Source organism: Melanotaenia boesemani, chromosome 15 (genome assembly GCF_017639745.1).
Source record: "Melanotaenia boesemani isolate fMelBoe1 chromosome 15, fMelBoe1.pri, whole genome shotgun sequence".
NCBI lineage: Eukaryota > Metazoa > Chordata > Actinopteri > Atheriniformes > Melanotaeniidae > Melanotaenia > Melanotaenia boesemani.
Window position 1 is genome coordinate 3927062 of NC_055696.1, and position 22617 is coordinate 3949678.

General features: G+C 40.5%; 2 protein-coding genes across 4 annotated transcripts in view; both read left to right on the forward strand.

The window, feature by feature from the left end:
• Positions 1-1429: 1429 nt before the first annotated feature.
• Positions 1430-14609, forward strand: akap10 (A kinase (PRKA) anchor protein 10). 3 transcript variants are annotated; one of them, XM_042008955.1, is made up of 15 exons: positions 1430-1643; positions 3740-3787; positions 4216-4401; positions 7118-7609; positions 8879-8977; positions 9161-9245; positions 9342-9465; positions 9754-9890; positions 11189-11333; positions 11766-11933; positions 12133-12242; positions 12562-12644; positions 13079-13131; positions 13248-13340; positions 13428-14609. In XM_042008955.1, exons 1-15 carry the CDS (start codon positions 1622-1624, stop codon positions 13431-13433), a joined length of 1851 nt encoding a protein of 616 aa, XP_041864889.1. In that variant the 5' UTR covers positions 1430-1621; the 3' UTR covers positions 13434-14609. The 3 variants fall into 3 exon arrangements, with proteins under 3 accessions (XP_041864889.1, XP_041864890.1, XP_041864891.1); XM_042008956.1 differs by having other exon boundaries at positions 12136-12242; XM_042008957.1 differs by lacking the exon at positions 3740-3787.
• A 1140-nt stretch (positions 14610-15749) lies between these two features.
• LOC121655020 (transmembrane protein 211) overlaps positions 15750-22617 on the forward strand; it is a 112620-nt gene continuing 105752 nt past the window's right edge. The window contains exon 1 of the mRNA XM_042009449.1: positions 15750-16608. Within this exon, the coding sequence (XP_041865383.1) occupies positions 16255-16608 (354 nt within the window). The 5' untranslated portion in view covers positions 15750-16254. The remainder of the gene's footprint in view (positions 16609-22617) is intronic.

Here is a 22617-nt window from a genome sequence, read left to right on the forward strand (position 1 = left end):
TTGCCAGGGAAACAGAGGCATGCCCACCACAGCCACACACACCAGAGCAAAGACATAGACCACAAGATCTGCCTCGGCAGAGACATATGAAAGCACATTTGTGGGCTGTAGATAAGCACGTAAAAAAATCATCCCAGAAGTCTTCCACCTTCGAAACGGCTCAGAAAGTTCAGTCTGTCCGACAGATTATTGATCAGTTCTAGATTGGAGTAATCCTGTCTGATCTCTGGTCATCCGTTGCTGCCTGGTTCAAATCAGCTAAGAAAATTAACATTTGATCCAATAAGAAATCATGCATACTGAGAACCAGGAAAAAGAAAGAATGGTTACTGCGCCATCTTGGACGCTGCCTGTTTCCCCTTCTCTCTTTCAAGAAGTGCAACATCACTTTACACCAAAACAACAAACTTAGTCTCCGAATAGACCATGACTCTGATGAACAATTTAATCAATCACACAGTGTCAAGAAAACTATCATATAACATCCCCCTATTTTCATTTAATTTGGCATTTTCATATATTGCAGTTTAACAGTTTAAGTGCACTAATTTACTAATAACATGATGATAATCAATATATGTAGCACATATAGACGTGTATACAAGCAAGTGCTGCATTCCATACACATACAACATACAGAAAAAACTTTATGAAGAGGTTATCTATGTGGTGTTTTTCATTCATGGTTCTATCAATAGATTAGTTTTAGATTTGTGTATATAATAGTCCGGTATAATCGGCCTTTATTTGTTTTGCTTTGTCTTCCTTGTTCATAGCTGTTGTGTCTGTTCCTTCAGTGGGTATTTTCTAAAAAATAAAAATCTGTGTTTCTTATTCTGTATTTCATTCTAATATGTTGGTATAAGCAAAACATACAATGTATGGCTAAAAATGTAGGACTAGGCTAATTTTGTTTGAGCATGCACATTGAAATATCATTGCTGAAAAAAAAGGCCTGGGAGACACAGAGCTCTACGTGAAAGTAGCACACTTCTGTCACACTACACTTATAATTCACAAATACAACTGTGAAACTTTATAAATATAGAATACTGTTTGGTTTCAATGGGATATAGCAAAGGGTTTTCACATTTAGATATGTCGCAGCGGTATAATTCTAATTTTATATTTGAATAAAATATCTATAAGTAAAAATTAAATTAAATAGAAACAGTCATTTAGTAAGAGTACTTTTACTTTCACTCCTTACCTTCTTTAGTTCTTTCTTCTTGACAGCCTCCCTTTCATGGAAACTATTTCTGATAAGTCATATTGAACTTAAAATTAATATATTTTATTTGTTTATAAAATTGTTTAAAATACGTCACTTATTACTGCATGGACAAATAGCGCCCTCTTCTGACCAGAGGCGGTAATGCATTATTTCCCACAATGCTGCTGCCGCACTAGCCCGGAAGTAAGTCATTTATTGACAATATGGCGGCCGAACGGGGTTTGGATTTGGAGAAATTTTTGGTTTGACAGCACTGACCGGGGGATACGAAAATAACTTATTTCCACTTCGGGAGTGAACAGAACAGATGCATTTGAATGAAGGCACCCGAGAATCCTCAGGACGGTGATAGTGAGAAGAGGAAACGTCCAGAGTGTGAAACCCGTCATGTCGTTTTTTAAGAGGAAAGGTGAGGAAGAGGCTCCCACTTGAGGCAACAACGTCAACCGTAGCTAGCAATTAAGAGTCTCATTAAGGAAGGAGTTTTTATTGATTACATGAAAATGAGGCCCAAACTGTGGATGTGATTTAGATAATTACATCGCGGTGTTTGAGTTTTCCTTCTGCCGCTGCTAGTTGCACTAACACAGCTAGCTTAGCGGTGGCCTCTCTATCCTGCCTTACCTAACCGGCGTTAGTCAGTTAGGGTTGCATTAATTCTGCCACAATGAGCTGTCAGATTTGTTGTTCGCAATTTCCCAATCAGCTGGTTTAATCGCTGTGTTTATGTATGTGGAAAGCAGTGCTTCCACAGCATCAAATGACTACTTGACACAACAGTCGTACATGTGCTATAGCAAGCTAGCTATCAGGACATTTTCTTACATCCTCATCGAGGAAGAACCTGGAGAGGCATCTTAATGAAAATGTTTGAGAATAAAAGACTGGACTTGTTTAGCTGCGGTAATCACAGAGAAATTATTGGATCTAGTATTTTAAGCTCCTGTTTTTATAGTTCAGATTTTATAGGTGATGTTGAAGTTTGTAGTTGCAGGTGTATGTTTTTATTTATTTATTTATTATTTGTGTGTGTGTCCTGATCACATATCTTATATCAATTAAACTGTTTACCACACAACAAACAGCCTCCACACTTACATATTTATTTCTTAATACATTAAATATGTCATAATTCTTTTGGATTTATTACAGACCTGCTGTATTATTAGCTTTAGTTGTAGCTAATTGGCACAATAAATATATCTCACTACACCAGAATAGATCTTTCTGATCAACAAAATTTCTTGCTATAAGTCTGTCAAATGCTTTTAAGAAATAAACTAGGACAGAGAGGAGGATCAGTGATTGTGAAACACACTAACTAAAGTGAAGGTTTCCTCAGGAAACAGGCACAATAATTTCACCGTTTAAATGACTGTTCCTCCTAAAGAGTGAGATTGGTGGTTTTTCCTCTGTGGTTATAGCAGTTAAAGCAGCTGATACAGCAGATTTCTAAAATGAGGAAATATCGACCTCACTTTAAATACTTTAAACCATTGAGGAAATCAGGGCTGAAAGAAGTGTGTCTTTAGAAGGAGGCAGAGGCAGATTTTTCTCTTTTTTTTTCCACAGCGAAAGATTAACTGTAGTAAACGTGTCAAATTTATGTTTCATACCCATGTGGTAATCCAGGTTTTCCTTTAATGAATATAAAATGCTCAGAGCATCCATGGTCATATGATTAGTTACTTATTCTAAGACAGAGCCATCTGGTGCAAATAGTACCAAGTTTTTGTTCAGTGTTATAAAGGTGTTTGGACTTAGGAGGGTTTTTTTTTCATTTCCTGTGCCAGACAGCCTGTCATTTCCTAACAGCTGTGAGTTCTGGCTGACAAATGCAACAGCTCTCTCCCAAATGCCTCAGCATCTTTGCTGAGCCTCTTAGTCCATTTTTTATCATCAGTGCTTGAAATCGATATTTGGCACAACTGCCTTAAGATATGAATGTGAAAGCAAGTCACTCAGATAAGTAGATGCCACCATGTCTGCCAGTGTGCACTCAGTCTTCTGCAGGGTGCATACTTTATTTCTACATGACAGGCAGACTGCAGGCTTAGCAGTGATTTCAGACATAGTTTTGCATTGGGGCTTATTTTTTAACTCCCTAGTTATGGCACATCATGTTTTTTAGAAGATCATTGATGTGTGTGAGCTGCACGTGCATCTGGCTGCTGTCAGCCAAAGAAAAAACAGCTGTGATTGTTCAAGGGCACAAGTCGTAGAAAGATTGACATCTGTTATAAAAGCTGTCTCGAAACTACCTTCCTTGTAGTGGAGAAAGCAGGGTTATCTTCTGTGCTGCAGCACTAAATATCCCAACATTTCTCAGTCTAAGATTCACAGTAAACTATTTATTTTTGTTCCATATTTCAGATTAAAATTTTGGTTATGTCATTGTGTAACTAGATATTGTTTTTCCACCCCCACCCCCCTTGCCCTGTATTGTGATTCTACACGTTTTATGCTTCTTAAGTTACACTTTCACTCTCATCTTTCTCCCCACAGCCAAAAGCAAGGAACCTGAGAACGTGACCGATGCTAAAGTCAACAGAAGTGAGTTCACCTTTATCTTTGGGAGGTTATGAAAAGGTTATGGAGCTGGAAGATAATATTATAAGCACACACATACAAGTAAGATAATGAAGTAGAATGAGGCCAGGAACAAATAATGACCTGTGAGAAGTCCTGATTTTAACTTTGTGGACATTTTGAGCCCTGCTGTACCTTCATCTATCAAAGACACAGAGCACACAGTCAAACCAACACAGAGGATTCTGTCTCCTCAATCACAGCCTGAGGCCTCATGCCACTGTGAGCTCATTCAGAAACATTCACTAAAAAGACCTTTTCATCCAAGTCACACTGATGTCACACATTCAGACCACACAGTACTTTGATACCATTGTATGACTTTGAGATTACTTTTAGTTTTTTAAACCAAATTCTTGTTTTCTGTCTCTCCATCCTCCACTCGCTCACAGCTCCAGTCAGCCCTCACTCTCTATCGCCTGGACTGAGGAACCACAATGCCATCCAGGAAGCTGCTGGGCCCAGCCATGTGGCCATCAACGCTATATCTGCCAACATGGACTCTTTCGCTCGCGGCCGCACCGCCATCCTCAAGAAGCAGCCGAGCCACATGGAGGCGGCGCACTTTGGAGACCTTGGTATGGAACATGCAGTCATCTGTTTTAATTTGTGTTACTAATGAAAAAAGATAGGTTGGCATTACTAAGTGTAAGGAGTTGATGGGGAGTCTTCTGTTAGATACACTCAGCATTTTTTTTTGTTTTTTTATTTTTTATTTTTGCTAGTTCACTATATTATACTCGTTGGAAATTTAATTATTTCTATTGTCAGTTTTTAAGTTAATTTACTGACTTAAATTTATTGACTGAAACATCTCATTAATGAACTAAGAACAACATTTAACTAATCGTTTGAGCTAAATATGTAATTTTAGATGACAGAAACCATTAATTTAAAGGAAAATTGTTATAACTTGTAATTAGAATAGAATAGAATAGAAATACTTTATTAATCTCTTTGGAGAGTCCTCAGGGAAATTTGGGTACCAGTAGCAATACAACACCAACAGTAAAGCAGGACAAGCACAAGACACAATATATACAGGTACAAAGCAAAATAGAGGCAAATAGAATGCAATAAATATAACAATAATAACAATAAGATAAGTTAAATAAAACAATATAAACAAGCATTGCACACAGTAGAGGTGGTACAGATTCCCAGTTCACTATTGCACGTATAAGTTATTGCAACTGTTTGTATGGGTTATTGTGCATGTGTTGTATCAGGCGGACTGCACACCTCCCTCTCCCCCCTCCTTCTCCCCCTCCTGCCTAATGCAGAGTTGTACAGTTTGATGGCTCGGGGGACAAAGGAGTCTCTGAGCCGGTTGGTCCTACTCTTGGGGAGGAGCAGCCTGTTACTGGTCAGGCTTCTCTGTGCACTGATGTGTGCAGAGGGTGACTGGCATCATTCAAAATAGCCAGTAGTTTTTTTTTAGTGATCTCCTCTCTGCCACTGTCACCAGGGAGTCCAGCTTCATGCCAACCACAGAGCCGACCCGCCTGATGAGTTTTTCCAGCCTGTTAGCACACCTTTTTGTCATGTTACCCCCCCAGCAGACAACAGCATAAAAAAGCGTACTAGCCACCACAGACTGATAGAAATTATATTTAGATCACATGGTAACAGTGGCTGCCAAATAGTAACAGGAGTTAAAAAAAGAAGAAGGAAAAAAAAAAGAAAATAATCTATATAAGGGATTGTCAGTATGAATATTAGCCCCATATTTATTCTTGTGGGTGTAAGGAGATTTTCGGTGCTGTAGTTAACTCTTCCATCACTAAAGCAGATTTAACACTATGTAGTGCACATGCCTCCACTGCTATAACCCTGTAGGGGAACTCCTGCATCCGTTTGATTAGCATCCAAACATTGTAAAACCTGTCATGGTAAACTTGGCCCTGCTGTGGATTTCCTCATAGAGGTGCTCCTGCTTGTTTTTTTTTCTTTTATGTTTTTTGTAACGGCAGAATGGCTGTATAATTAGGTTGCTCAATACCACTATGTGGAGACGTAACAATTAACAATTGTATGCCCTACAAGTGGAAAGACAGCAGGCGGGAGCTGTACCGATTTGTCCAGAGAGTATTATTCTGAGTCAGAAGAAGGTGGAGGAACCTGTGTTTCAGCCCGGACAACAAACTCTCAGTGATGTCTGGGTGGCGGCTTTCAAAGAGTGGCGGAGGAGGATTTTAAGAGGGTGTCAAGGTTAATTTCTCTCTTAGCCTGCAGGTTGACATTAGAGTTTGCTGCCAGTGGGGGAGCTTTAATGTTGAACGCTACTGTGATTTCCCCAGTCTCTTTTGATAGCTGTTTAAATGCTATAAAGCAGATGCAACACATATTAGAGGGCATTGTAGCAGACATTTCCATTTGAGCAGATATGCAAATGAAGGTGGAGGCTTTGATGATTATTCAGACACTTTTTCTGCACTAGTTGTTGTGATCTGTACCAGCTTTCAGTATCAAGGTGGAGCTGACTGTGTGTGATCTCAAAGTACCTGAAAAGGCTGATTGAAAAGCACCTCACACTACATGACACCTCTCATGGCACCGTCGTGTTTTAAAAAGGTGAAGATGACACCACAAAGTGTCAGGTTTGTGGCCAATGAACATGCCACCTTTCGAGAGCTGTGTGTGTGTGTATTATCTGCCCCCCAAGATGAAAGATGTTATCCAAACAGACCAGTCTTTTTTGATACTTCTCAAAGTCAAATAAATAGGTATCCATATAGAAATCAGGTAGTTGGATTTTGGTGTGTGATGTGACTGGACCTGGTGAAGGCTGCTGCTGAAGCTACAGTCACTGACTGCTTCATACACGCAGGAATGACAGTACACATGGATGCTTTTGACGCTTTGTTGAGAGAGGTTTGCCTGGTTTAAAACATCTGTGAAATTGCACAGTTTAAAGCCACCTCTCCAAAGACAGAGAGATGGAAATTTGCAAGACTTACAAACAAATATCCAGGAGTTCAAATCCAGCTCACAGCAGCCTTGAGCATGGTGTAAATTAAAGTCAGAGGTCTGAACTCAGAAAATGCACTATTTAATGGTTCAGCTCCCATCAATTAACTGTAATTCATCTTCTTGCTGTTTTGAAAGTTGAAAGCTGTAAATAATAGTGTGGTAAATTAGTCTGCTATTACAGTAAAGCTGAGCATCTAAGTGTCTGATGTCAATCTAAAGACAATATGGGATGCCCTGGGATAGTAGTTGTATGTATGTGTGTATGATGGTTGACACTAATGCTAAATTCACTGCTTAACTGAGTAAACTTGCACATTCCAGGTCATTCCAGTGTGAACTATCAGCCACAGGAGACCCGCTCTCGACTCTGCAAGACAGTGGATCAGGTCCTTCGAGACAATATGGCAATGCCACACTATATGCATTTCATGGAGCAACAAGGTGCTGACCACCTGGTTCGGTTCTGGCTGGAGGCTGAGAGCTTCCGCTCTACCAGCTGGTCGCGTGTCAGAGCACACAGCCTCAACTCCGTCAAACACAGCTCGTTGGCCGAGCCGGTGCCCATCTCTCCAGATAGCTCAGAGCTCCGAGAAGTTGCCCCAGGCTCGCCCAGCGTCCTATCCCAGATCAGTAGCAGCGAAGGAGTCACAGCGCTGTCGGATCGACGGGGCTCCTCCAGCACAGATGAAAGCCTCAGACCCAGCACGCCTCGAGCAGAGACACCCAGCAGGCAGGCGCCTTCCAGGACAGGAACTCCCTGCAAGGGGCAGCCAAACAGTAGTCTGCGAGACCTCTCTGATAAACTCATGAAAAGTGAGTCAGCATCAACCCTTTACATTTGTGTGATTGTTTATTTATTAGGTTGTATGATTGGACGGTTGTAAGTTCTGTCACCTCTCAAAAAGAAGGCTCCTGGTTCTGAGCTCTGTGTGGAGTTTGCACATTCTCCATATGCCAGCTTCAACTCCTCACTTCAAAAACATGCATGTTTGGCTAACAGGACTGAAGTTACCTGAAGTGAAAAGTGAGTGTAAGAATGCATTTTTCTTTATCAACCAGTCATCCTTTTAAACACATTGAAGGCAACCATCTACTTATTAAGTAACTCAGGATAAATGGGGTATTTTAGTGGACTTAAATTGAACTCGATCATCGTAAATATTTGAAACTTTTACTGTTTTGAGACGATACATTTAGTAGATTTTTGTCCATCCGTGTCTGACCTTTTTCAAACTGCACAAAGAACTTGAGGGAAAATGCTTAATTGTTTATTTTACAGGCGATTTAAGTTCAGTTGTGGTAAAAGTGGATGTGAATGTAACATTGAGGTCATGCTGCATTAAATTTTGGACAACTGACTTTTGTTTCATATTAAATTATATGATACTCCAGATAAAGATCTTGTTAGCATCATGGCTGACGTTTTATGTGGAGGGACTCTCCATATTAACTTTTTAGGATTATGCTTTCAAGATTTTTATCAAGTCTTTACTTAACATAGAAGGGAATTAAATTAGGGAAAATGCCTTGTTAGCTTCAAAACTGTTTAGGAGCTTCCATAGATTCTAACTTTTAAAGTGTCTCCAGTCAGTTTAAAACCAGTTTACAGGGTGCAGGAATCTGAGCGAAAGTGTTGGGGGAGGGTTGGTAATCCGGTCCAGAGTATGGAGCTGTGTTGGTCGTCTTGTTCCTAGACAACATGATTCAGTTTATTCTGATAAGGTGTCATTTATCTTCTTTTCCATCTTCCCGTTCTCCATGAAATTTGTCCACTTAGACCCAGTATTTAAGTAAGCTCAACCAATACCAACCAGACAGCAAAGTTGCAGGTGGAGGTAGGAGAGTACCTCACTTTCTATATAAACATCACATGCCACAAATTCAAGTAGAGAGGGATTTAAAGAGCACAGTGTGCCAGATATCGGACATCTGGTGTAGAGATGAAAAATGGTGACACATAACAAGTAATTAACTCATGACTTAAACATGTTTCTCATGTGTTCCATGTATAAGGTTTGACCGTCACTAATTGTTTCCTTTTGAGTCTATCATGATGCTGAGCTGCTGGTTTCTGTAATTCAGGTATAGAAAAGGATGCTGTTACCATCTTCACCAAGTACGTCTCTCCAGATGCCGCGAGGCCCATCCCCATCACAGAACAGATCAGAAATGACATAGTCGGTAGGACGCCTCTTATGTCAGTATTAATAAAACTGATCCATTTTTTCTAGTTTATTTGTGCTTTTACATTTTTGCAAAGTGATTTAAAGAACGTGGAGAAGTCTTTGTCACATCCTGCATCCATAAAATCACAGTGAGACTCTGCTTATCTTGTTCCAACTGTCCTGTCTTCTCTCTGGGTAGCTAAAATTTGTGGAGAAGACGGGATGGTGGACCCAAACTGCTTTGTCATTGCACAGTCGGTAGTCCTCACCATATTGGAACAACAGTGAGTTTCTTGGTGTTTCTTTTATTACACACTGTGAGGAGCTCGGCATCTTCAGCAGAGACTGTCTTCACCTCCCACATGCTCTTTGATTTCCAGGCACTTTATGGAATTCCTGCGGAGCCATCATTTCTGTAAATACCAGATTGAAGTGTTGACTAGTGGCTCTGTGTTCCTGGCTGACATCTTGTTCAGTGAGTCGGCTCTCTTCTACTTCTCGGAGGTGAGGGGGCTCCAATTTCCTCTTTTTTTTTTTCCTTTTCACGCACAATCTGTCACACACAATCCTCTCGACTCCATATTTTACACTTGTCTGCTGAAGCGCTGAAGTTGGGGGCACAATAAACATAAAACCCACAAATAAAAAAATGATTTTTGCAGCTACAGTCAGAGTAAACATTTAGCAGGAGATTTTTCTGACCACACATACAGAGCACAGATCCAAAAATTGAAAGTAATGCCTGGTGATTTCATTAGCGATATCCCTGTTTCCGTGTCTCGTAATCCACAGTACATGGAGAAGGAAGAGGCGATGAATGTATTGCAGTTCTGGTTGGCAGCAGACAATTTCCAGAACCAGCTAGCAGCTAAAAGGGGCCAGTATGACGGCCAGGAGGCTCAAAATGATGCAATGATCCTCTATGACAAGTGAGTCCTCATCTGCTGTTTTTAAACTTTCATTTGCTTTATTTTATCACTTTTCTGTTTTCCATATCACCACCAAGTTGTTTTAGATCATTCATTTTAGCACAGTATATCGGCTAATTTAACAGTCGGGTTAATAAATAACCCAAAACATGTTCAGGTTCAGTAGTTTGTTTTCTGTGGTGATAATGTACTTTGTTGTTCATTTTGGTATTTTTGAGGCAGCAGTGAGGAAGAATCATGCTTATAAGTGGTTCATTGTTTTTTTTCTTTCTTTCTGTTTTTATTTTATTTCTTTTAAAGTCTGTTTTTAATGCACTCGTTACTGCTTCCTGCATCCCGCTGTAATGCTTTTAATGCTTTATGTAAAGCACTTTGAATTGTCTTTTACATGAAATGTGCTATACACATAAATTTGCCTTGCCTTGTAGCATGCTATGGCATTTTAACCAGTTTCTGGTTTAGAGAGGCAGTGGTAAATAATGGCATGGCTGCTTTCTGTACACCGTCCATATAGTTTTTGCATACTGAACACTTCAGTTTGGTAAAGTTAGTACATACAGTACTACTAATGCAGTTTATCACAAGCTGCCTGTGAATTAAACGTTTTAAATTCTATGACCACTGCCGAGTCATGACGCACCTCTGGTCTTGCTAGCGACCTTTGTTTCCTTGTTTTTCTAGAGGTGAAATGTGTATATGTGTCATCTGTCTTCTTGGGATAGCTGAAAGGGTGCTGTTGTAGTTTGGGAGAGGTGACGCCTCAGTCATTTTCCTCTGTTAAGTCAAGTTTTCCCTATTTTCTTTCTTCACTTCACCCCGCTCAAACAACTTCTTCTGGTCCTCTCTGTCCAAGATTTTAACATTGAGATCCTCAAAAGTGTGCTTTCTACTATTAAGATGCAGGAAACGGCAAAGTCCTGGCCTGATGAGTTTCCTCTCTAGTGTTAAAGAAAAGTCTGTCCAGTGATGATGAGCCCATTGGGTTCTTTCTTACAGTTAATTTATATGCCAGTGAACTTACTGTGCACCTCAGACTATGATAAACTGTGCAGTATTTTCCCACCAGGTGAGATTGAGAGATTAAAAAGCCAGTTTGTTCACCCTCTTACTTGTCTTTAATGTCAAGTTTGTTAGTAAATGTCACCATTTTTGCAGAAGCTCATCTTCTACATGAGGCAGCAGTATCTGGCTGAGTATATTTTTATTTAGTTTCGTCTGACTCGTCATTTTGGATATTGATAAAAAATATTAGCACCTTAATCTGAGTTTAGTGCCTCCTTTCTTTATTTTCTCTCCAGGTATTTCTCACTCCAGGCCACCAACCCTCTGGGCTTTGGCGACTCTGTGCGGATGGAGATAGAGTCAAATATCTGCCGAGAAGGAGGGCCTCTCCCCGAGTGTTTCACCACTCCACTCAGACAGGCCTGGACGACCATGGAGAAGGTCAGATTCTCTGATAGTGGCACACCAAGGACTGCTAAATTAAATATGAATTTACTCCTGTATCATACTGTGGGATGATACTGTAATTTTTAAATACAGTGTAAAAAAAATGCCTATATATGTGTATATATATATATAGAGAGAGAGAGATGTTTAAGTTGCATTACCCTTTAAAACATTAATTAAATATGTCAGCTCAGTATATAATCAGTTTTCTGGAGTTTAACAGGATCCTCTATGGAGGTTTTGTTGTTTTTGTCAGTGATTAATTGTGCAATTACACCTCTAAGAAATGCCCTGCCCTAATGAACTAAAAGCTGAAAACTGTTATTAACGCATAAAGGTCAAACAAACCCTCACAACTTGCGCCGGAAATGTACCACGTAGCTCACAATTTTCCAACAATGTTCATCTCGTTTTGCATTCGTTCAGGTCTACATGCCCGGATTCCTGTCGAGCAACCTTTATTACAAATACTTGAGCGACCTCATCAATTCGGTGCGAGCAGATGAGTTTGTGAATGTCAGCAGCCAGGGTCAGGGCGGTCCGATGGACAATGACCGCTCGAGTTCAAATGCCAGCGAGGGCTCTCAGACTCAGGTGAGCTCTCAACTACCCCCCACATCTTCATCGCCTGTGGGGATGTCCTCCATCGGCTGACATTTAGACCCGTCCTGTCTTATTATGTGGATTTCAGGGTCATGATCATTGCTCAGTTTTTCGTTGTAGTCATATTTTTTTTTTATATATATGACCTGTAATCCTGCTGAACATTCGGTTGGTCGTGTTTTTGCTGCAGCAGGGTTCCAAAAAAACGTTGATTAAGATCTTGAAGAACTTTGACGAGGCGATCACGGTGGACGTTGCCAGTCTGGACCCCGAGTCCTTGTACCAGCGGCCCTATGCTGGGTGAGCCAGACTATCATCCTTATATACTGATATTATGCAAACCCACTGGTAAAATGCATCTTTTCACAGATTTGCTGCCACCTGATTAATGTTTTTGGATTTTCCTCTTTAAATATTTACATTATTTTATGTTCTTTTATTACAAAATTTCTGGTTTTCATGCTTCATCTATTAAGTTGTAAGTCCATTGAAAAGATGGTGTCAGATTAGTTTCCTATTTCCTTACTGACATTGCAGTTGTTGGCTGGATACACAGCTCTGTTGGAAAGCTGAGGCTCAGTTTTTTTTTAACTGTTTTCATCATCCTTTGTCGTCTCAGAAAGATGACTTTTGGGAAGGTAAATGAGCTGGGCCAGTTTATCAGGGAGGCAGAGCCAGAGCCAGATGTGAAGAAATCCAAAGGTAAGATTTTTCTCTGTCTCTCATCCGCTTTCTTTTTCTACACTTCTCATTATTTCTTTCTGAGAAAATCTTTTCTGTGGCCGTGAATGAAAACCTCGTCTGGTTGCTCCCTCCAGCCCGGTCTTCTGAAATATTTAAGAACTTGTCCTTGAAAGAAAAAAAGTGTCCTTTTGCTCCTCTTGAGATCTAACATCATACAATAATAATCTCTTTGAGGGTTTTTTTATTAGCAGGCCTATGAAAACAGCTGAGATAGGCTCAAATTTTAGCTTCCTGTTGGTAAAAATGTTATTAAATCCTAATACTTGACTGTGGATGAATGAACAAATTTGATTTTGTAGACAATTTTTAGCAGATTTCCATGAACAGCTTGTGAATTCTGCTTATTTGTCCAGTTCCTTTCCACAAGCAGTCTTTTCCCTCCTCTTGTTAAGGTTCCATGTTTTCTCAAGCCATGAAGAAATGGGTTCAAGGCAACTCGGATGAGGTGAGAAGTAAACAAGTTAAACTATCATAAATGATCACATTCACTTTGTTACATCAGTCTGTGGATATTAAAACAAGATGTAAATGGAAGTTATTGTTTTTGCATGTGCGACGAAGGCTCAGGAGGAGATGGCGTGGCAGATTGCAAAGATGATTGTTAATGATGTTGTCCACCAGTCAAACCATAGCAGCCCTGGCAAATCCACCAAGGTACAAAACATCACTGTGAAGGATCAGTTGTGATGTGTGGGATGAGTTCAGATCTGCTTTTAAGTGTCTTCGTTTGTCCATCTTCAGTTATGACCCCACTGAGGAACCAAAGGAGCGTCACTCCCTGCAGACACAGGCCAAGCCGGGGACAAACTGTACTCAAGGCTCACAGTGCAATGATCTGCATCACTCTTGAAGACGAACACAGCATTTTTATCACCTCCCTAACTAGTCTGTGTGTGTGTGTGTGTGTGGCTGTATGCTTGGGTGAATGATTGTTCACGCATGGACCAATAGAAAAACTTGAAGTACATCTTCCAGCTCTGTAACACTATAAAGGTACACGTGTAGTCGCCAAAAGTAAATCAAGTGCTTGCATCAAAACGGAGAAAGTTACTCGTGTGGGTGAAAACTTTCAAGATGTTTTCAGAAGAAAACCGGCACAGAGAACAAAAAGCAGCAGCAGCAGCATGTCAGGACTATCAGTGCTTCACCTGTCTGATCCCGGATGTGTCAAAGACTGAATTAAGCTCGATCCCTCACGATCGTTACACTCCTCCCCCCCAAACCTTTTATAACCATTCCTTGTTTTTAGATGAAACTCTCTCCTTGGAGTCCGCAACTTAGATGCCACTTGGATCGGTTTGGAGTGTTGTACAGTTTTCGCTTACATGTCCCTTCCTAATCCAGCTGGAGTGGTTTTGTCAGCCATTCAGTGATGTCAGCTTTCCTACTCCATAAAAGACCTGGTTAAAAAAAAAAAAAAAAAAGACAGTGAAACAGATAAAGAGCGGAATCGTTCTTGGACAGGTGGATCATCTTTGTGTATATCAAGGCACCTTTACAGAGCGTAGAATAAATACTCCGTAATGAACTTAAAGTGCTCCACTTGTGTTGGAAAACTCCAGACATTGTGTCCTAGAGACTATACATATATATAAATATATATATATATACAGTATATATAGATTTTCTGGTTTATCCCATACATTAATGTTTGTCTTTTTTAATGGTGGTCTTAGTTTTTTTTTTTTTTTTTTTTTTAATACATCACTGAAACAAACCCCAGCATTGATAGATCCTTAAACTGGAAAATGTGTTCAGTAAATTTAAATTTTATTTCTTTTGAGCCTTACCAAGATATGGAAAGGAACCAGAAAGACTTTTGGTACTATGTACCACTAATGTTTTCTGACTTGTACGTATGTGTACTTGATCTATAATATATTTAAACTGTGTCTGATTTAAATACAAATATAATGAAGTGTTTTTGTCTCTGCTTAATGTTTTATCTTTAAAAATGTTCATCAGTTCTGTTTGTAAGTCATTGCACTTTTAGTTTAAAACATGCTGTGGCTTTTATACTAAATGTTTAATAAATTTTGAGGCAGAGTATTTGAAGTAATTTTGATTGTAGTGTGAGAAAACAGTGAAGGAGTTTTGTGCCAGCTTGAGGATGGTGGACTGTTACCAGCGCTGACCACATGGGGGCAGTGTTGTTTGAGTTGCTTATTCAGGGTACACCTGCAAAAAGAAGATTGAAAGTATGGTTATCTCACTCAGAGCTCATGTCCGTCAGTACAGTGGCTTCTCTTATAAATGATCTTCAAGTCCAAGAAATTAAGAAAAAAAAAGTAATTTCAGTGCCATATAAAGCTATTTAAATCTTTTTTTCGTGATCTCAGAGTTTTCTCCTGAATTGTGATATTATCACTCATAAAAATAATACTGGTGGATTTATCTAATTTAAGTTAATTAATTTATTTAATACCTCGGTTTTATGTATTGTTGAATGTAGCTGTGTTGATTTTCCTTTAGGTAAAATTAACCTAAAAAGTTAATTACAGGGTCATCTTGCGCAAGGTACATATAGCATCCAGTATTTACATGATGCTGCTGAAAGCAACACCAGCTTATTGTAGTTTCTAGAAGTCTGCAGGCGCAGAGGCAACGCCCACTGTAAAAGCAAAACAAAACCTTCCCGTTTTCGTATTGGCTTAGATACTTTTTTGAGGACGCACTTGTACTTTCCATGTAGAAGTTAAAGAGAATTTATTTTCACGTAAAATAAAATAAAATTAATATTAAAGCCGTTCAATTAATTGTTTACATGACTTTGTGTATTACAACTGTGGAAGTATTTAGTATTAATAATGTACTTTAACAAAGTGCAAGGTGAACACGAACAGGCACCTGAGGCTAAGTCAAGCTCAAAAGAGGCTGCGAAAAATACCGGAAATTGGTCGCTTTGCCTTCAGAATAAAATTAAACAAAACATATACAGTTTTTATTGCTCAGACCAGACAATGCAGTCATATACTTCTAAGAGTGAGTAACGCGTACCTTTTACAGTAAATAAACATACATTCGTTTTAAAATCTGGTGTTATGACCCCCTTTCTAGATCGTTGGTATACCGTAAGGATTTTAAGCCGGCACTAATAACCGGAAGTTTCCTTGATAGTTTCCGTTCACTTGACGTAATCGAGACGCACTTGCTGTCAGGGGCAAAGCATAGAGTGTAGAAGCAAAGTCCGTCTGGCTGTGGAAGAGGAGGAATCCTCCTCTCCTGGGAGTAGAGAAGAGAAGTAGCTTCAGGACATGTTTGTGTTTCATCTTTGGGCTCCGAGTATAACCGCTCCTCTACGTTCATTGCTATGACTACTGCGCATCCAGTTTTGGGTGTGAAAAACATCCTGAGTGCACTAACCTGAGCGCGCGGAGCGGTTTACCTGACTTTATCACCATCACTTATTACATTTTTCTAAGTGGTTTGCTTGTTCCAGACCAGATGTCCTGGGGACATACGCTAACACTGCTACAGCTTCCGATGCCCTGTCACTCTATCTTTTGCTCATGTGGTGCTGGGCACGAGGCTGAAGTTGAAGTCTCGCTCTTGAAGGCGTGAGCTCCAAATGCATTCGCTCCTGGGCCGGGAGAAGAAAGAAGAAGAAGCAGGGTTCGGGATCGATTTGTCTCCGGGCTTTTTGCCCCAAGCTGCCACTATGTTTAGCTGCGTGGGCTGCTTCTGGGTGCTTCTGTCCTCCGCTCTGGTCGCTGTCTGCAGTTTCAGCTTCATATCTCCTGCGTGGATTGTTAAGGACCAGCTGAGGAACAGCCACCAGCATCACCATCCCTACACCAACAGCAAGGACTCCGTGAGCTTCGGCTTGCTGTGGCACTGCTCGGAGTCTCTGGATCACATGTACCGGTGCTACACCTTCGGGGGACTGGGCAAATTTGCAGAAATCCCTTCCAGCTCCTGGCAGGTAGTAGTGCAAACACACCCATGTCTGTGTGTGACATGTGGATGGATGAAAGCATGTGGGGCGTCAAGTGGGTAGGGCATGGCAGTCTGTGTGACAAATAAATACAAAGCAAAATAGCATATTTTTTTTCAGCTAAAATATATACATTTGAGCAACTCATTCAAAAGCCACGATTCAAGAAAAGTAGTCCTCAAATGGCACTAGATAGTGATTTAATTAAGCAAGATTATTTGCAGTCATTGTCTTTCACCTTACAGTAACATATTTAAACTTAAAATACACGTTCAAATGACGTTTTTTAAACATCTCGTTATTATTTCTTGGATCCTTAGAAATCCAAACGACTTTTATTTCAAATGACAAATCTTGTAGTGACTCCTGACAGCACCCTCGGCATGTGCCACAGAAAATTGAATGACATTACGAAGCTGTCACGCTCCTCGTGAGTCAGTCTTCTCAAAAGGAAAGAAAAAGAAACGCACTGGGAGTGATGCAGGGCATTTAACTCAGAAGAAATAATCATTGATCAGGAGGAGGGTGCATCATACAGAGCAGCATTTGCAGCACAGCACGGCAGACCCACATCGCAGCTGTGAAAGTGGCCCTCAGGTTGGCAGGCGGCTCTCCGATCAGGGCTCCCCCACTAGCGGGAATTTCAGTCCCCGATTGGTGAATGTGCACTGGACCACATGAAGATGTAAGCAGCTGTGCAGCTATAGCTAACAACAACAAGCAGCATAGTAGATGGGTGTCTGAGGGTGAACTTTGGTGTTAATGTTCCATCTGCTGGTGGATATATGACTTTGACTTAAAAAAAAGTTGGGAAATGTGTGCTTTGTTGAATAGAGCCTTGTATAAGCAAAAACAACAATAAAAAACAAAACAAATCAAAGAAATACAAAACCAGCAGGCCTCACTAAAAGTCTTGTAAATGGGATGCAAGTTTTGGGATAATGTCATTACTTACTCGAGGCTGTTTATACCCTCTCACCCAGCACCCCATCCCACCAACTGAAAATCAACAGCACACCAGCCACCTCTGGAGTTATGATTTATGTATGAAGCTGAATTAGCATTTGAAAGGGGGTTATTAATAAGTGCTGTTTGTGAGATTGTAGTGCAAGTATCTGCAAAAAGGAAGGAAAGACTGCAACGCCTAAATTTAATCTTATCGGTAAGCACAGGTGCTGCAAATGTGATGCTTAACAGGGATCTCTGTGTGTATGGTTCATCTCATTTAAATTGCTAACACTTATATTTCTGTCACAAATGTGAAAATAGCACTTTATGCTAGCAGAAAAGTTTTGACCAATAAGAACCTTCCTGTGATATCAATCAGATCGCTTTACAAGCACATCTCATAGATGCTTGATTGAAGATGCTCCCCATCAGAAAGCCCTTGGCATCCAGTTGTTATCCTTATTTGGACCACTTCTGTTAGGAGCCATCCACTCCTTGGAGCACCCCACAAGACCTGCAGTATGGAACGTCTCAGACCCAGTCATCCAGCCATCACAGTTTGACAATACATGCTAGATCTGTTCACGTGTCAGTTAATACACTTCTGGAACCAGTGTCATTGTTACAGCATCGTTATTCTCCTCACTTTTTATGATTTTAATTTTGTAACTGCATCACGCAAAAGTCTTTAGCCACCCATCATTTCTGTAATATTGTCAGAAAATGGAAAATAGTTGCAGTGATTAAAATTAGTTGAAACATGTTGAAACATGAATTTAAATTCAGTATTTAAGGCAAACAGTTTATTGAATTCTAATGAGCTTGAAAATCAATATTTGATATGACCATCTTTTATTCTTCAACATAGTCTGAACCATCTAAGACAAGCTTTCTTGTAATTTCTTTCTTTGTTCTGTTCTCCACCAAGATGATCTCACACTGCTTCAATAATGCTGAGGTCTGGGCTCATATGCATCTCTCCACAGGACCTGTTGCTACTGACATTCAGTCCAGTTCTTGTGTCGTTTGGTGCACCTCAGCATTTTTTCACTGGTTCCCTTTACTTTCAGATACTGTTCATCTTCTCATGATAACTTTTTCAGACCCACCACTTCTTTTGTCCGCCACCTGTCCACCAGTTTCTACATTTTTAAGGATAGACTGCACTACAAGCTGAGATTTGCCAAGTTTTTAGCTCTTTGTGAATCACCTTGTTGATCCAAAAACAGAATCTTATGTTGGTTTGTCAGCCCTGCGATGGACTGGTGATCTTTAGGACCCAGCCACCTGTGACTTTATAATGGAATAAGTGCATGTAGAAAATAGATGGATGGATGCTGATTTGGCATTTTTTGGAGGTGCATCTAAAGAAGTTGCGCCGAATTATGGGTAATTTTAATGGGCTTCCACTAACAAAAGTGCCAAAATATACCATTTAATATAGTCATGTTATGTATAGACACAAAACTGCTTTATCCCTTAAACCAGGTGTATCTTTTTAAGCATGAATGATTCATAGGTCAGTGTTAAGTGTTTTAACACACAAACAAACAGACACGTTTGTTTGAAAATGGTTAGGTATAAGGACTGGACCTAAAATGTGTGAAGAAGTAGCAAATGTCTAAATAAAAACTTTAAAAGACACTCAGAAAGCCTTGAGAACTGTTGCTCAAGATCACTTTTAAAAATGATAAGAAACTATGATTGCTTAGAAGCAAAATATAAGCCACTAGTCAACGCTCTCTAGAACTCTCTTTTCATGAACTACTACTTTGGCTAAAATCAGAGGACAGTTAGTCAGTTAGCCAGTCTGCAGTGTGTTAATTAGTGTCTTCCCCGTTATGAGCTCCCCTCTCAGTGTATTAGTGAGTGTGGAGTTGATGGAGCTCCTTTCCTGCGTAGAGACTCATGTTATGATGGCGGTGAAGTCGAGTGCACGATCCTGATCCCACAGCCATTAATAAAGGTGAAGGGGCCATTAAGTTTTCATCAGGACCACTTTATTACTCCACCACTCCTCACTCATGTGTGCAGGGTTCTGTTGATGTTTTCCATTTCCAACTTGTCAACAATCTGTGCACAAAAAATACAAACTGAAACAGGATGTGCAGCTTTGGCTTAGAGCAACAGCACACCGGGTAGTGTGATGTAGGATATATTGCACGTGCACCCACCTACCAACCAACAAGCTATGGTTTCCACTCTGTTTGCATTTGTAGATGCAGACAGCCACCTGTACTTTGAGCTCTGTCATCATCTGGAAGAGTACAGTCTTTGCTTACCTTGGAAAATTGGGATGTTGCCCTTTTGTGCCTTGTGAGTGAACTAGAGGAGGTTTAGGACTGGACTGGACCGGGGAGGAGGATGAGGCTCCCTGTGAGGCTGGCCTACTTTTGCCCTACTGTTGTAGTTTCTTTCTGTTGGCTGTTTTTTTGTTGCCACTCCATGTTGTCAAAAGGTTTTGCTTTGGAAAGCTGTGCTGAGCTCCAGTCCTGCTGGCACTCTGCTGCACAGGGCTGCAGCCATCGCCAGGCTGGCAGGGCCACTGCCTCCATTTAGACCCACTCACTCACAGACACAGATGGACTCAACCCTGTGAGATCTAAAAGTAGGTAGAAAACAAACATGAGTTTATATAGCTTTCATATCATGCTCAGGGGATGGGGATAGTAGGAAAGATTTCCACTTGCATCATCTGTAATCAGCCTGGTAGATGAAGGCTGGTGGGGTTTTAACCCTTAAAACTCTGTTGAATTGCTGGCGCCCTCATCACTTATATCAGCGGTGTCCAGCTCCTGTCCTCAATGGCCAAAATCTGCAGGACAACAGCCTTTGAGGACCAACTTTGGACACCCCTGACTTATATTGTTAACAATTTGTCAAGAACGGTAGTGCCTTACTATGTGGGGTGAATTGTGGTCGATAAATGACCTTTTAGGTGATCTACAGAAGTTTTCAGACATTTATATTTTCTCCAGGAGGTTTACAATTCCACTGCAAAGTGTATTGTCTATTCTGAGAATCTATATGGTGAATACAGAGTGATGCATGATAACACCATCATTAATCAAATTTCCGTAATAAAAATCGATATCACTACTATGTAGGTAAGAGACAACTAATTTCACCTAAAAATCGTGATGAAGTGACTTACAGTCAAAACTTTGACCAGTTAGACAGCGTAAATTCACCGTAATGTTCAATCAGAAGCAGCTAAAGATAAACAAATTTCAAGAAAGTTCTATGTCTGTCTGGAAAGAAAAAAAAATAATGATCCTGTGTGGCTGCAGCAAAGTTAAGAGACATTTTTGATGCACAGTGGCGCCAAAAATGAGCTGAGTTGGTTTTGTGAGGACAGCAGCTAAATGTTAGCATAAATAACTGTAGATAGCAAAAATATCTGGAGGATAAAGGGTTAATATGTGAATAGTTTCTGTTGTGCGTTTGTTTCAACGCCATTTTTTTCTCCTGAAAGCCAGACTTGAGAGAATGATATGCAGATGAGAAGAGACTTGGTTTTTTTTTTGGTTAGGCTTTATGGTGCTACATCTATTGATACATTAATTTTGCACACTTTTTGCTTTATAATCTGAAAACTGAGGCTGCTCTGAAAAAATAACGTCTGCATGTTCACTGTGCTTAAAAGGATTGAGCCTCTGCATGCATTTTTAAAGTAAAAAAATAAAAAATAGAACACTGGACCAACAATAGCAAATAATGGCTTAAAGGTTAAACAGGGTGGTTTCCCACGAATAGAAATTCCACTAGAGGACATGTCATTGCTTGTGTCTGCTTACATATGTGTCCTTGAAGAAGTCTTTATAAGTGTGAAAGCAAGTATTGGTGCAGAGCTGGGTGCCAGGTTGGAGGAGGTGTGTTGTGACCTCCTGCCAGGTAAAGTGTGACAGAGAAGGTGTGCACCTGCCAGCAGACATTTTCACCTTAACTTGTTAACAGCTTATGTGCCTCCATCTGCTTCACAGCACTAAATGTTGGAGCTGGATTAGCTTAGCCTCTGTAGCTGCCAGCCAAAAGTCTGATACACACACACACACACACACACACACACACACACACAGACACACACACACACCAGCATACATGTGTGTCTAGGCAGGGAGGTGTTGTGTCTGGATGCTCTTGGATTGCACTGCATGTGATTTGCTGTCTCTGTCTCTGTCATGCATGTGTGCTCACTGCTTTTTAAGTACAGGCCCACTGAATGTGAGGGTCGTCTTGTAGCTTAAGCTCCAGGAGTGCTGATTGGAAATGTTTGAGTTCGTCCTCATCTTTTGTCTGTGCTGGAAATGGCAGCATGTTAAAGTAGAGATTGTGGGCTGAGGAAGACATGTGATTGGCCTCTGCTGAAATCCTTCGACACAAGAGACAAAGCTGTCGGACCATGTTGTCTTCCCCACATGCCAGAAAGATGAATTGTAGCCGTTACAGGAGATGTTTCACCGCGCCTAATTGCCAGCTACCTATGGGGAGTTCTAACTGGTGCATAAACCATGCTAGACACTCATTTCATCACTCAGTGAGCCAGAACTACTTTTAAGTAGGTAGATAACTCATTTAATGGAATCCAGTTATAATTCGTCTGTCTGGCTGCGGTACAGCTTTTGTGTTTGGCCTTCTTTGTTAATGTCAGACTGTAGACGATCACTCTGTATGTGTTAACAGGAAACTGACATAATTTCATTGTGTTGTTTGTGTGTAACTTTGCAGATCTATTTAGGACTTCTAAAGCACCCTGGTCCTCAAGGCCCACAAACCAGGGTTTGAGATCTCTGTTCTAAAGTGTCAAAATGTCCTGTTTGTTTTATGATTTGGATGCTGGTACTGGAGGAATATTATACATGGAGCACAACACAACAAGAGTTTGCTTTTTGCTGCTGTCCTGTGCAATGAGGATGAGGTCATGAAGCCAGCTAAATTAAGCTGAGCGGGAGGTGGGATACACCCTGAAGAGGCTTCCAGTCTATCACAGGGCAAACACACAAAGACAGATCACACCTACAGCTAGTTAAGCATTGACATTTATTCCAG